Source organism: Podarcis gaigeae (genome assembly GCF_964106915.1).
Source record: "Podarcis gaigeae genome assembly, chromosome: 17".
Taxonomy (NCBI): Eukaryota; Metazoa; Chordata; class Lepidosauria; order Squamata; family Lacertidae; genus Podarcis; species Podarcis gaigeae.
Window position 1 is genome coordinate 9,416,807 of NC_139694.1, and position 12,555 is coordinate 9,429,361.

The 12,555-nt window shown below is 44.0% G+C and overlaps 1 protein-coding gene across 1 annotated transcript in view; it reads right to left on the reverse strand.

Annotated features, from left to right (window-relative positions):
- Positions 1 to 12,555, reverse strand: part of LOC310834713 (transient receptor potential cation channel subfamily V member 6-like) — a 73,073-nt gene that overhangs the window by 4,261 nt on the left and 56,257 nt on the right. The window contains exons 11-14 of the mRNA XM_083718855.1: positions 11,399 to 11,564; positions 9,391 to 9,457; positions 6,887 to 7,155; positions 6,227 to 6,333 (exon numbers count right to left, since the gene is read on the reverse strand). Of these exons, the coding sequence (XP_083574981.1) occupies positions 6,227 to 6,333; positions 6,887 to 7,155; positions 9,391 to 9,457; positions 11,399 to 11,564 (609 nt within the window). The remainder of the gene's footprint in view (positions 1 to 6,226; positions 6,334 to 6,886; positions 7,156 to 9,390; positions 9,458 to 11,398; positions 11,565 to 12,555) is intronic.

Sequence of the window (12,555 nt, forward strand, 5' to 3'; positions counted from 1 at the left end):
GGTTGCTTTGGGATATGGCATTGTATTTTCACTCCTTGGCAGAGTTGTTTACAGTACAGTGGTACCTCGGGTTACATACACTTCAGGTTACATACGCTTCAGGTTACAGACTCTGCTAACCCAGAAATATTACCTCGGGTTAAGAACTTTGCTTCAGGATGAGAACAGAAATCAGCAACAGGAGGCCCCATTAGCTAAAGTGGTGCTTCAGGTTAAGAACAGTTTCAGGTTAAGAACGGACCTCCGGAACCAATTAAGCTCATAACCAGAGGTACCACTGTATGTTATATACAAATATCCATGGGCTTCTCTGACTAGCTGCGGTAGTGAAATGGTCCAATTACTAACCAGAAAAAAAATAGGTTAACAGGCCACTTGTGCATTTGTCCCACAAAATGAGTGGCTCAACCTCTATCTCAAAACGATGGCAGTCCTTTGTCAGTAGCCCCATGAGGTTCTAAAAACCTCATATGATGCAGTGCAAGTGGGGCTGACATCCACCTTCCCCAAGTTGGAAGGAGGGCACCTGAAGCACAGATCCTGCTCTCCTGGTGTAGGCCGCAGATTTAGAACCTGAGAAAATCAGGGTTGAACAATGTGTGGAGAATCTACACAAACATAAACGGCTTCCTATGCAGATACTGCACCAGCAGCCCATGGGGGGTGACAGTATGTGTGGAGCTGGTCCAATTCCACTTCGCAATAGATAAACTGCATCAAAGATACCCTCCACATTTGTTTCTCTGTTGAGAGAAATGGGCAAGGTCTTCTCTCTCCTCTGCTCCCCGTTTCCCACCATAGTTCAACACTCAAGGGATATGCACAACTGTCAGAGCAAAGCTCTTCCACTTGAATGCAGCTTCATTCTTGCGACATAAAGATTATGTGAAGCTTCCATTCTCAGTGGCCTGAAACTGTATGTCCGTCCAGGGGAAAGAAATGCTTCCCCCTTGTGTTCTGCTGGGGAAAGTACGGGGTGGTGGTGCAGAGATCAATGGGGCATCTCCAGATCGAGACGATCATGACAAATCACCCCACACTTTGTCTTAACCCCTAGGCAAAGAGGTAGAATTACCCTCCTTGAAAACGCAACTAATTCAATTATATGGAGCTATGAGAGCGACGGCCTCCTGCCTTTAACAGCTGTTACCATTTCTGTGCCAACTCCCAAAATTTAAGTTAGCAGCGAGTGCTGATGCAGTGCTTGGAGGGGCTCTGTGTATTGTTGAGGAGGGTGGTTAAGGGAGGTTATGAGCCCTGCTTTACAGAAGACAAATCTTCAATTTTGAAGGGCGATCAGAGGACAGTCCTCTGTCTGAATGTGTCAACTGTCTGAGTGCTGTCCAGTCCAAGTCTGGTTTAAAGATAAGGAACCAGAAAAGATAGAAAGCATGGACCTTAGCATCACCTATCAACACTTAGCAGCACCTGGAGAAACCACTATCCTGAGATAAATTACAGAAATCACAGTGGTACCTTGGTTTTTGAATTTAATCTGCTCCAGGAGTCCTTTCGACTTCCAAAAATGTACAAAAACCAAGATGCAGCTTCCGATTGGTTGCAGGAGCTTCCTGCACTCAAATCGGAAGCCACGTCAGACATTCAGCTTCCGAAAAACGTTCGAAAACCGAACACTCACTTCCAAGTTTGCAGCGTTTGGAAGCCAATTTATTCAGGAGCCAGGCCGTTTGACTACCAAGGTACCACTGTATTTGAAAATTTATATCTATTGATGCAAATTGCCATATATAATTTTTGTGCAAATTTTATGTATTTTTTTATGATGATGATGATGATGATGATGATGATGCAAACCCTCTTTTTGGGAGGACATTGCATAACTGGTGACCCTATTTGGGGGGCATTGCTGAAGAAGGTTAGCATTCAATATTCTCCATTTTACAGTATAATTCTGAAATGTCGAGTGTCCTGGTAAAAATAGCAAGCAATTTGGCAATTGGGAGCAGAACTACCTTGTTACATTTCTGCATGATAAGCTTGGGTTTCTTCTTCCCACTCCCACATATCCAAGAGTGATCGGTGTTCATATCTTAGGAGATGTAACATACATACATATGTATAATTTTATTTGTATGCCTCCTTTGCACAGTTCAAACCATGCTCAAGGCGGCTTACAACATGGAGAAAAACTACAACGTAAGTAGTCATAAACAATAAATTAAAAATTAAAAAAATACACAACCAAATGGAACAATTTCTACATAGGTCACAACAAAATCTAAACAACAACAGCAACAAAAACCGTCCCCCAAAAACAACCCAGCCAGAAGAATGAACAAAGTAGGGATGCAAACTAGGGGCAAGCATTCATCACAGCAGTGATGAATGAGGCAAGCATGTCTGCACAAATCAGCCAGCAGTAGAACGAAGGCAAGCAGGCCCCCATTCATTTTTATGAACGCCCCACCCTGCTCTCCCCCAAGCTGCTCTCCCCCAGGCCTTAATGTGGGGAAGGAAGATGAACTGAGCAGCACAGGGCTCCAGCCAACACCTGATGGTCCTCTCCTCCTTCAGGGAAAATCGCACCCTCAGCATCTTATTCCAGCAGGAGGGATGACTCTTGTAGCCCCACCCCATCTCCCACTGGAGGAGAGGTCCAATAGGTCTCTTCCCATGTTTTCAGATCCCTCTGCTTCCTCATATACCCCTTCTCTTTCCCCCTTGGCCAGCTGTTCTTCCCAATGAGTGTTACAAACAACCAGAGAACCCCCTTGAGGTTTCAGCATGTTTGACATAGACACTTGACTGCAACTGACTTGTCAGAAGAGCAACTTGGTGTTGGCCCATTCCTAGATCAAACCACCTCCTAGATCAAAATGTTGTGCAAATTACCAAAAAAGCTAGACGTTAAGTCCAGATATTTCAGGCCTTGGCAGGTGCTGCTAGGGCACATCTAGCTGCCTTTTGCAGCTATTTTAATATGTGACTGGCAATAGCCTGCAAGGACAAGGCCACAGGTGGAACTTTTTTCCAGCCAAACTGCATGGGGTTCTTTTAACTGGAGATGCCATAGATTGAACCTGGATATCAGTGCAGGCACACCGTGGACTCTGCCACTGAGTGATAAATCTTGAAGTGACTCTTCAAGGTCATCTGGTATTCAGCTCTATTGCCAGAAGAGTATTTCCCTGGAGAGTTATGTAGGCAAAGTATACAGCCTCAACAGCTGTTCTCACCTAAATCACATGGAAACTCCCTACAAGTGTGAATATAATCAATAGATGAATGCAGACTTCACACATGGGTATGTTGTTGTTGTTTAGTCATTTAGTCGTGTCTGACTCTTTGAGACCCCATGGACCAGAGCACGCCAGGCACTCCTGTCTTCCACTGCCTCCCGCAGTTTGGTCAGACACATGGGTATAGGTAAAGGTAAAAAGGTAAAGGACCCCTGGATGGTTAAGTCCAGTCAAAGATCACTATGGGGTTGTGGGGTTCATCTCGCTTTCAGACCGAGGGAGCCAGCGTTTGACTGCAGACAGCTTTCTGGGTCATGTGGCCAGCATGACTAGACAGCTTCTGGCGCAATGGAACATCGTGATGGAAACCAGAGCGCACGGAAATGCCATTTACCCATTTATACATACGGGTATACAGTGGTGCCCCGCAAGACGAACGCCTTGCAATACGGAAAACCCGCTAGACGAAAGGGTTTTCCGTTTTGGAGGCGCTTCGCAAAACAAATTTCCCTATGGGCTTGCTTCACAAGACGAAAATGTCTTGCGAGTTCCTGCGGGTTTTTTTCCCTTTCCCCCCCTTTTTCTAAGCAGCTAAGCCGCTTATCAGTTGATCCGCTAAGCTGATAAGCCTCTAAAAGCCGCTAATCCGCTAAGCTGTCAATGGCCTTGCTTCGCAAGACGAAAAAACCGCTATACGAAGAGCCTCACGGAACGGATTAATTTCGTCTTGTGAGGCACCACTGTACTTAGCAGGGAGTAGATGCTGCTCCCTGTTGAGTGTACACATAAGGGCTTACCCACACTTACTCTTTCCAGATATTGTCTGTGTCTGAACAGGGTTTGTTTGTTTTTGCCTTGAGCTTCTCCCACAAAATGCTATTTAGCGCTCAATCAGAGCAAACGTCAATTCGGGTTTTCTGCAGATTGATGTTTGCTCTTTGAAGCACAGGTTTTTGCAAGGAAAGCTCCAGAGCAACAAAAATGGGAGTTTAGACTGAGAGATTTAAATCGCAGACCATGCCTGGAAAGCCCAGATTTGTTGCTGTGAAATGGACCTTGGAGAAAAAAGTAAACAGAAAATCATCAAATCCAACAGCCTCTACACTAGAAAGGTACAGAAAGCAATGAAAACTGAATGAAAATAATTAGAACATGGCTTGCTGAATGGGAGTTTCCATTTCTCCAATGCTAACTTTTAAGAGAAATGTTGTAATATTGCTCTAAGCACAACAGGTGTTCAGTTGCTAACGTTATCCTTCTGGATTGCAACCTGAAACCATTATAGTGTAATGTTTACATGAGATCCTGATTCTCCAGAATTATTCGCCTATGTCACTTGTGGAATTTTCCAAAGCAGCAAAGGGGTTTTTGTTTATTGTTTTGGAAAGTTTGAACAAAATATGTCGAACTATTCCATAAACTGAAGGTTAAAGAGAAAAAGCAATATAGTTTCCACCTGCTGTGAAAGAAAAGTATGGCCATTAATTTATTGGAAAGTGCTGCAGGGATCACAGCAGCCTGAAACTTAGCACGGTCACAGTTTGCCTGTGTAACTAGTGTTGGCAAAGCTATTAATTTTAATAACACCAGAGGTTAGGAGTGTATCAGATGTACACATAGCACACAACAGAGAACCCAGTGCCAGCACATGACATCTGGGAAGAAAGGCATTTGTGTGTATGCTTCGATTTGCTGAAGTATAATAATTAACTCCCCCCCCCCCCAACTCCAAATAAGATCTGCAAAGATAGGCAAATTTAGATCATGCTGGAATCTAAATGTATGTGACACACACAAAAAGGCACAAAGTTTCTTGTTTAGCAGCCACAGCACAAAGGAAGAATCCGACCAAACCAACACAGCACTGTGAATTGTAATAGTTGGGAGTTGCCAGGAAATGTTACCTAAAGCAAAATTTGGCAGTAAATGTGGAGGTCCCTGCTTGGCCAAAACACCAGAGGAATTTTCAGGGCTCTAAAAGGAGTTCATAGGCAACAGAGTTTTTTCAGATGGGATTCTATACATTTCTTGTTGTTATCCTGTCCTGGCACAGAGGGTAGGCACAGACAAACCTGAAAACCGGTGCTGACCTGAAAGTTTTGCAAAAATAATGAGAGGAATTCAACATCACACTAAGGCAGTCATTCCATCGGGGCAAGCATTTTGGCTTGTTAAGACGGAACGATCCTCCTCCTGTGTGCTGCTCCTAGGGTTCTCCCATCCTCATCCCAAACTAATTTTGGGGGCACAAGAGAGGGAGGAAAAACCCATTGCACAAGCAGACGTCCTTGCACAGGGCTTCTGCTGACAAGATTCATTAACCTACCCAGTAACTAGAGTCCAAGGGAGTCTTTCGGAAATGTTTCAAGCAAAGGGCTGAGAAACTATGCTGCAATTTCCCACTGGGAAGGATCACTTCCTAAGTGAACATTAATGGAAGCATTGCCTTCCCTTTAATATGCCCTTAGTGATGTATCTGATTGGCCACAGAGCATTCCGATGCGCTCACATCCACTACATGATCCCTCATTAGTTGGAACGCTATGAAGCAGACAGGCAGAGAGAGAAACAGCAGCCAGGGGCGAGGGTGGGGACCATGGTTTTGAACACACATTAATCAAGGGGATCTCCTTTGGAGGATCAAGGGATCTCCCTTGGAGAGGTTCAATGCTATCACCTGTGGGCCAATCAGAACAATGGATTCTTATCCTAGTGTGTGTGTGTGTTAGCTGGCTTACCAATGCCAGGAAGGCTCCGTTATCAACTACACTTTTTCAGGGACCACTTTTAATGTAACTATCACCACCTGTACAGTTAATTTTTCCTTTGACCTCACTGTTTACAATTTCCCAGACACAATCATGTATATCAGCAAGTGAGGACAACACTGCATGCAGACAATGGGGTGAACTATAGTCTACAAAAGCTAATGTCATAATAACGTTGTTGGCGTTTAAGGTGCCAAAAGGTTGGTATTCAGCATAGGAGATTTACAGGAATGAGTATGATGGACAAGCCAATCCTACCTGAGATACCACCGGTCGCCCAGCCCATACTCCTGCCCCCAGATCCCAGACCGAGGCCAGAGGCATTGTGGGAGTTTGCGCTCTAGCATGACAGTAGTTGCAACAACCTGAAACACACAAGTTTGAAAAAGATGGGTTATTAGTTTCATTGAAGCTTGAGGGAAAGAGAGCTCAGTCAATTTTAATTTCTCCCCCCCCCCCATATTAAATTCACTTCAATTCCACATTAGTTTACTTTAAAAAAAGGAAGTTCAGCATTTTTGTCTGCCATTTTGCCTAATGCTATTTGTTTTGATTTTCTTCATATAACTTATATACCACTTGATTTTTTAAAAAGCCTCAAAGCAAACAAAAAATAAAACAATAAAATGGTTGTTGTTGTTGTTGTTGTTGTTGTTGTTGTTATTTGCATTACTCACCATTTACCAGCAGGTTCCAAGGCTGGTTATAATTATTACAACAAATTAAAATTCAGATTTGAATCTGTTATTTGCATCTTTATGCCCATGCTCATGGCTCCTTCAGGAGGAAATGCCAAGTACAAATTTAATAAATAGAGAATTAATTATTAGACAGTTGTAAACATAAACAACACAATCAGCTCGGGGGAAGTGGTCAATCATCATCTTCAGTTAACAGGACAAAACGTCAACCAATCACCTGGGCTCTCCAGAGTTCGTCCCGTTCGTGAGCCACACGCCAGTGGGTGTCCCCCATCATGGCAATGAGCAGGTTGAGCATAAGGAGAGTGGCGATGACAGCAAAGGCAGAGTATGTGATCCCATACATGAAAGGCAAGTCTACTTCGTAGTTGGCAGGTCCATCAATGATGGTCAGGAAGAGTTCAAAAGTGCTAAAAAGTGCCATGGGGTAGTTGTAGAAGTGGCCCAGCTCATCAGGGTCTTCTGTTTGGAAGATAATATAAAACGCTGGAAAAGAAAGAAGAAGAAGAGTGAGATATTCCATGCATCAATATTGACCCATGCATGACATGTATCATATGTGAAGGGGATCTTTAGGATATTTGCCTATTCTGGGCAACGTTGCATAGCTTAAGATTTCCTCTCACTTTATTAAGGGATGCTACTCATTCACCCTTGAACTCTATGTATCCAATGGAAGACCCTCCCAGGATGCACGGGTGTAAACAGTTGGCAAATCAAAGCTTCTCCCCTTTCCATTTTTTTCTGCTTGATGGCATGGGGCACTAAGAATTCTCAGTAGCCAAATATATTGTGTGGTTGCCTACATGAAGTGAGTGTAATATGTAGTCAGACTCTTTCCCCAGCTGCAACTTTTACAACCAAGCAAAACAATACCTGGTCATGCATACTTGCATTTCCTCATATTCGTCTTTTATTCCCCCCACCACCTTCCCTTAGTTGTCTCCATCACTGCTGACGTTTGGATTCTAAGCTCCTTGAAGCAGGACCTGACTTCAAAATAAAGTAAAACATTGATGTATTCAACTCTGAAAAGTTCCACATTTGGTGACTGATGCCCATACTCTGCAGCAGCTGTTTTATTACTGTTGTCCACAGCACCCTCTCAAAATGTTCAAATGTGCGCATTTGCCCCAAAAGGTTGTGAGCCCTCAAATAAATAATAGCAACAGAGGATCTTGGAGAGCATTTTAAACTCTGTTCTGTGATATTTCATGTCTAAATGACACAGACAAGATGGCCAAACTGTCACTGCCAGGTACCATCGAAAATCAAGTGATGTTAAGTTAGTTAGGGTGCATAGAATAATAGAATTTTAGAGCAGGAAGCGACCCTCTAGTCCAACCCCCTGCAATGCAGGAATATGCAGTTGTCCCATATCGGCTTCGAACCTGCAAGCTTGGCTTCCAACAAAGTCATTATGCTCATAGAACAACTTCTGCTTGTGCAACGGAATATCTGGTCCCTCTTCTGCCCCCTCCCATGCCCCCCTCAAGTCTGCTCCAAGAGGAGGGGAAATTTGTTGCATGAGAACAAGTCATTCTACAAGCAAAACCATTTTCTTAGAAAGGACCCTTAGCCTTGTTTATCTGTTGCAGTGAAAAAACAAGTGTCTCATGGCAGCTTGAAGGTGAAGAAATAGGTTGTAGCATTCACCTTTCTGGACCAGAGTCCACCTTGGTCAGGTATGAGTGGAAAGAGGAGAATTGTTGGTTTTTAAACAAAAGGTCAAGCAATGCAATAGACAGCCATGGGTGTGTCACAGTACTTGGATGCAAATAAATATGGAATCCGATCTGGGTAACCCAACAAAATCAAAATGAAAAATCAATTCACGGATGCGACACTAATAACTGAGTTTCCCCAGACAAGGTGAATTTGCATCCACATGGGAAAGATAAGCCGGGGGGGGGGTCATTTTCCTCTTCCCTCTTGCCTTGGGAAGTGCACAAGAGCTTCTTCAATCCATAGGACTGATAGCACAACATCATTTCACTCCCTAAGGATTAGATTCATCTCCCAACACCGCCACTGTGCCTCACTTTGCATTCATGCTTTTGTGCTGCTCCGAAATACAAATCCCATTTCAGAGCTGAATTTATCTACTGTAGGTGCGCTTTTGAGCTTCTAGGGTGTACTGGGAAACAGAAGAAAGAAAAATGATGGAGATGAGAGCCAGCAAAGGCATGGAAGAGGAGGAGGAAAGGCGGTTGTCTGGGCTCAGTGGCAGAACACATGCTAAGCAAGCAAAAGAGGTCCAGCTACTGATGTCTCCAGTTAAAGGATCTCCAGCTGCTGTTGGGCTTAGGAAATACCTAGGAGAGCCCCTAGTAAGATCAGACTGTACTGGGCTGAATGGATCAAAGACTTGACTCATCATAAAAAACTGAGCAATTATTACAGTTGTTATAGTATTTTACAGGGTACAAATTTGCATTTAAATTGTCCAACGCATCATGTATGGTGTACGTTATTCAACATTTATTTTATCTTAACTCTCATTTATTTTAGAGATTGGGTGCTATTTTATTTTAATAGTTATTCTGTAGATAGAGGATTATGGCACACAGAACTTGGACAGTCCACAGCCAAGGACCTTCTTTCTTGAGCTTCTCTGGCTTTAGCTCAGCTGATACAGGGCACCTGTTACCCTCCATCTGCAATATGTGAATACAAACAATCATCAGACTTTTTCAGAACAGCCTGGAACATGTCACCTACCAGAAGCAAAGCCAAGGATCACCACTGCCATCAGCCAGCAGAAGCGCATAAGGTCTCCAAATATCATCTGCACATGTAAACAAAGGAACACACAGTAATGAGAAGCAACTCGACTCACACACAATCCTTGACACGAGGAACAGATGGCTAGATCAGACCAGAACCTTTTGGGATCAGACTGGAGATGTGAAGGTCTAGTAAAAAAGTATGGGTAAATGGAGGTGGAATCAGTCCCCCACCCACATTTGTTCAGCTTTTGAAAAACTGGAAATAATAACAAGAAAGATGGGGGACATTCCTCCTATGTTTCTGGGTTTGTGGGGGGCTTCACATTTCTACATCAGACCATATTACACTAATGCTAATCTAAGGAGGAGGAGATCAGGGGGAGCATCTGCCATCAGATGTGATCCAGTTGTCCGATTCTATGTAGAAATACTTCTTTTCATTTGTGGTGAATCTACAGTGGAACCTTGGTTCTCAATCTTAATCCATCCCAGGAGTCTGTTCGACTTCCGAAACCGTTTGAAAACCAAGGTGCAGCTTCCGATTGGCTGCAGGAGCTTCCTGCACTCAAGTGGAAGCTGCGTCGGATGTTCAGCTTCCAAAAAACATTCAAAAACTGGGTTTTTGGTGTTTGGGAGCTAAAACGTACAAGTACCAAGGCATTTGAGAACCAAGGTACGACTGTATTGCCAATTTATACAGACTAGATATGCATTCAAAGGGACTGCTTATAGGGTACAATGCCCACTGTCATCTGCCTGCCATTCCATCTCCCCCAGGGAGGAAAATCACCTTAGAGAGGATGGCTGAGGTACCAGGTGGTGGAATACTCCTTCATAGAGGTGAGATGCCCATGGTAAAGGTAAAGGGACCCCTGACCATTAGGTCCAGTCGTGGCTGACTCTGGGATTGCGGCGCTCATCTCGCTTTATTGGCCGAGGGAGCCGGCGTACAGCTTCCGGGTCATGTGGCCAGCATGACTAAGCCGCTTCTGGCAAACCAGAGCAGCGCACGGAAACGCCGTTTACCTTCCCGCCAGAGTGGTACCTATTTATCTACTTGCACTTTGACGTGCTTTTGAACTGCTAGGTTGGCAGGAGCAGGGACCGAGCAACGGGAGCTCACCCCATCACGGGGATTCGAACCGCCAACCTTCTGATCATCAAGTCCTAGGCTCTGTGGTTTAACCCACAGCACCACCCGTGTCCCGAGATGCCCATGAGACCCCTCTGTTTTTCTTGCCAGCGTAAAGGTGCTTTTTCCACTGAGGATCATTACAACCCTATGATCCCAAAGGAGAAAGATACTGTTGGCATCACTATCCTGGCAGTGTTTTTACTTCACTAGCAGTCCAGAAAGGAGAAAACACCCGCAGGGCATTCCCATCTTCGAGGGAGCTCTCTATCCCCCATCCTTGCCTCCCAAGGGAGTCCTCCCCCCCAACTCACTGTGGGACAGGGATGGGTGACTTTGCACTTCCGGGGGGGAAGCAACATGCTGTTGCAGATAAGTGATCCTGCACAGAGTGGTTTTGATACCATTATCTCTGGCTGGAGTTGTGGGGAGGTGAGAAGTGGTTGCACAAACTGTCATGTAATTAAGCCAAATGCATGTGATGTGCAACAATTATTCAGCATTACTATTGCTTTCTGCGCTTTTAAACAGGGTCCATGTGGTACAATTAAGCTAGCTGCAAATAATAATTAAAACGACAAATCCAGGCCTGCATTGCAGAAATCACATCTATCCGTGGAGATAAAGGGGCAAGCTTTCACACATTCCTAGTTCAAGAGCTTTCCTGAACAGCTAGCATATGAACTCATGCGAATAGGTGGCAGAGACACACGCTAAACAAACAAACATTCTTTATTACGGCCCAAAGACCCACAAAACAATTTCAAAAGCAAAGTACACTACTTAGACAGTCACTGTGTTTTATCCCAGACCCGTTGATGCATTGCAGCATCTTACTCCCTCAATCGCCCACTGATTGCTTACTGACCTTCTGGATCATGATAGTGAAGGGCCCCAGCATCTGAAACCCTCGTGCGAAGTACATAACGTTGCACCAGCCAAGTACCAGAGCAAAGGACATGGGGACCACCTCTCCGTTTGTACTGGTGAGACGCATCACCATAGTCACCAGTATCATCCAGGCGTATGTGATACTGCACAGGGAGAAATAGCAAAGGAGAGTGGAAATGTTATAGGGACAGAAGTCCCCTAAAAGATTATCAAGTTGTTCATGTATGCTGTGACAGCAGCAAGGAAACCCAGTAGGTTTCTGAGCACAATTCAAAGTTTTGGTGCTGACCTATAAAGCCATAAATGGCCTCGGCCCAGTATACCTAAAGGAGCGTCTCCACCCCCATCATCCAGCCCGGACACTGAGGTCCTCTTCTGAAGGCCTTCTGGTGGTTCCCTCACTGCGAGAAGTGAAGTTACAGGGAACCAGGCAGAGGGCCTTCTTGGTAGTGGCACCTGCCTTGTGGAACACCCTCCCATCAAGGAAATAAACAACTATCTGACTTTTAGAAGACATCTGAAGGCAATCATGTTTAGGGAAATTTTTTTATGTTTGGCATTTTATCATGTTTTTAATATTCTGTTGGGAACCACCCAGAGTGGCTGGGGAAACCCAGTCAGATGGGTGGGATATAAATAATTTTTTTATTATTATTATTAGTTCAAAAATGGAAAGAAGAAACTCCTACAAAAGAAGAATGGATAAGCAAGGTGATGGACTATGCAGAAATGGCAAAGTTAACAGCTGAAATAAAGAAAACTTAATGATGACAGCTTTGTGGAAGAATGGAAGCCTTTTTCAGGCTGTTTAAAGAGATATTATGGTATAATGAATTCGCAAGCAGGATTTGAAGCATGAGCAACAGAAAGAATTAGGACTTAATGTAATATCGTTATGATATAAGAGATAGAAGACGGGGTATGGAAAAGAGGGAGAATATAAAATCACCATGGAAAACGGGATAGGAAGTTGAAAGCCCCCCCACAAAATTATGTATTGAAGGGTATATGTGGACATTTTCCTTTTTCCTTTAAATTTAATAAAAAATATTTTTAAAAAGGAAATGAACACCAGCCCTCTCCCACAGCCCTTCTGATTCATAGATCTTTATCGCTTGACCCACAATCATAAAC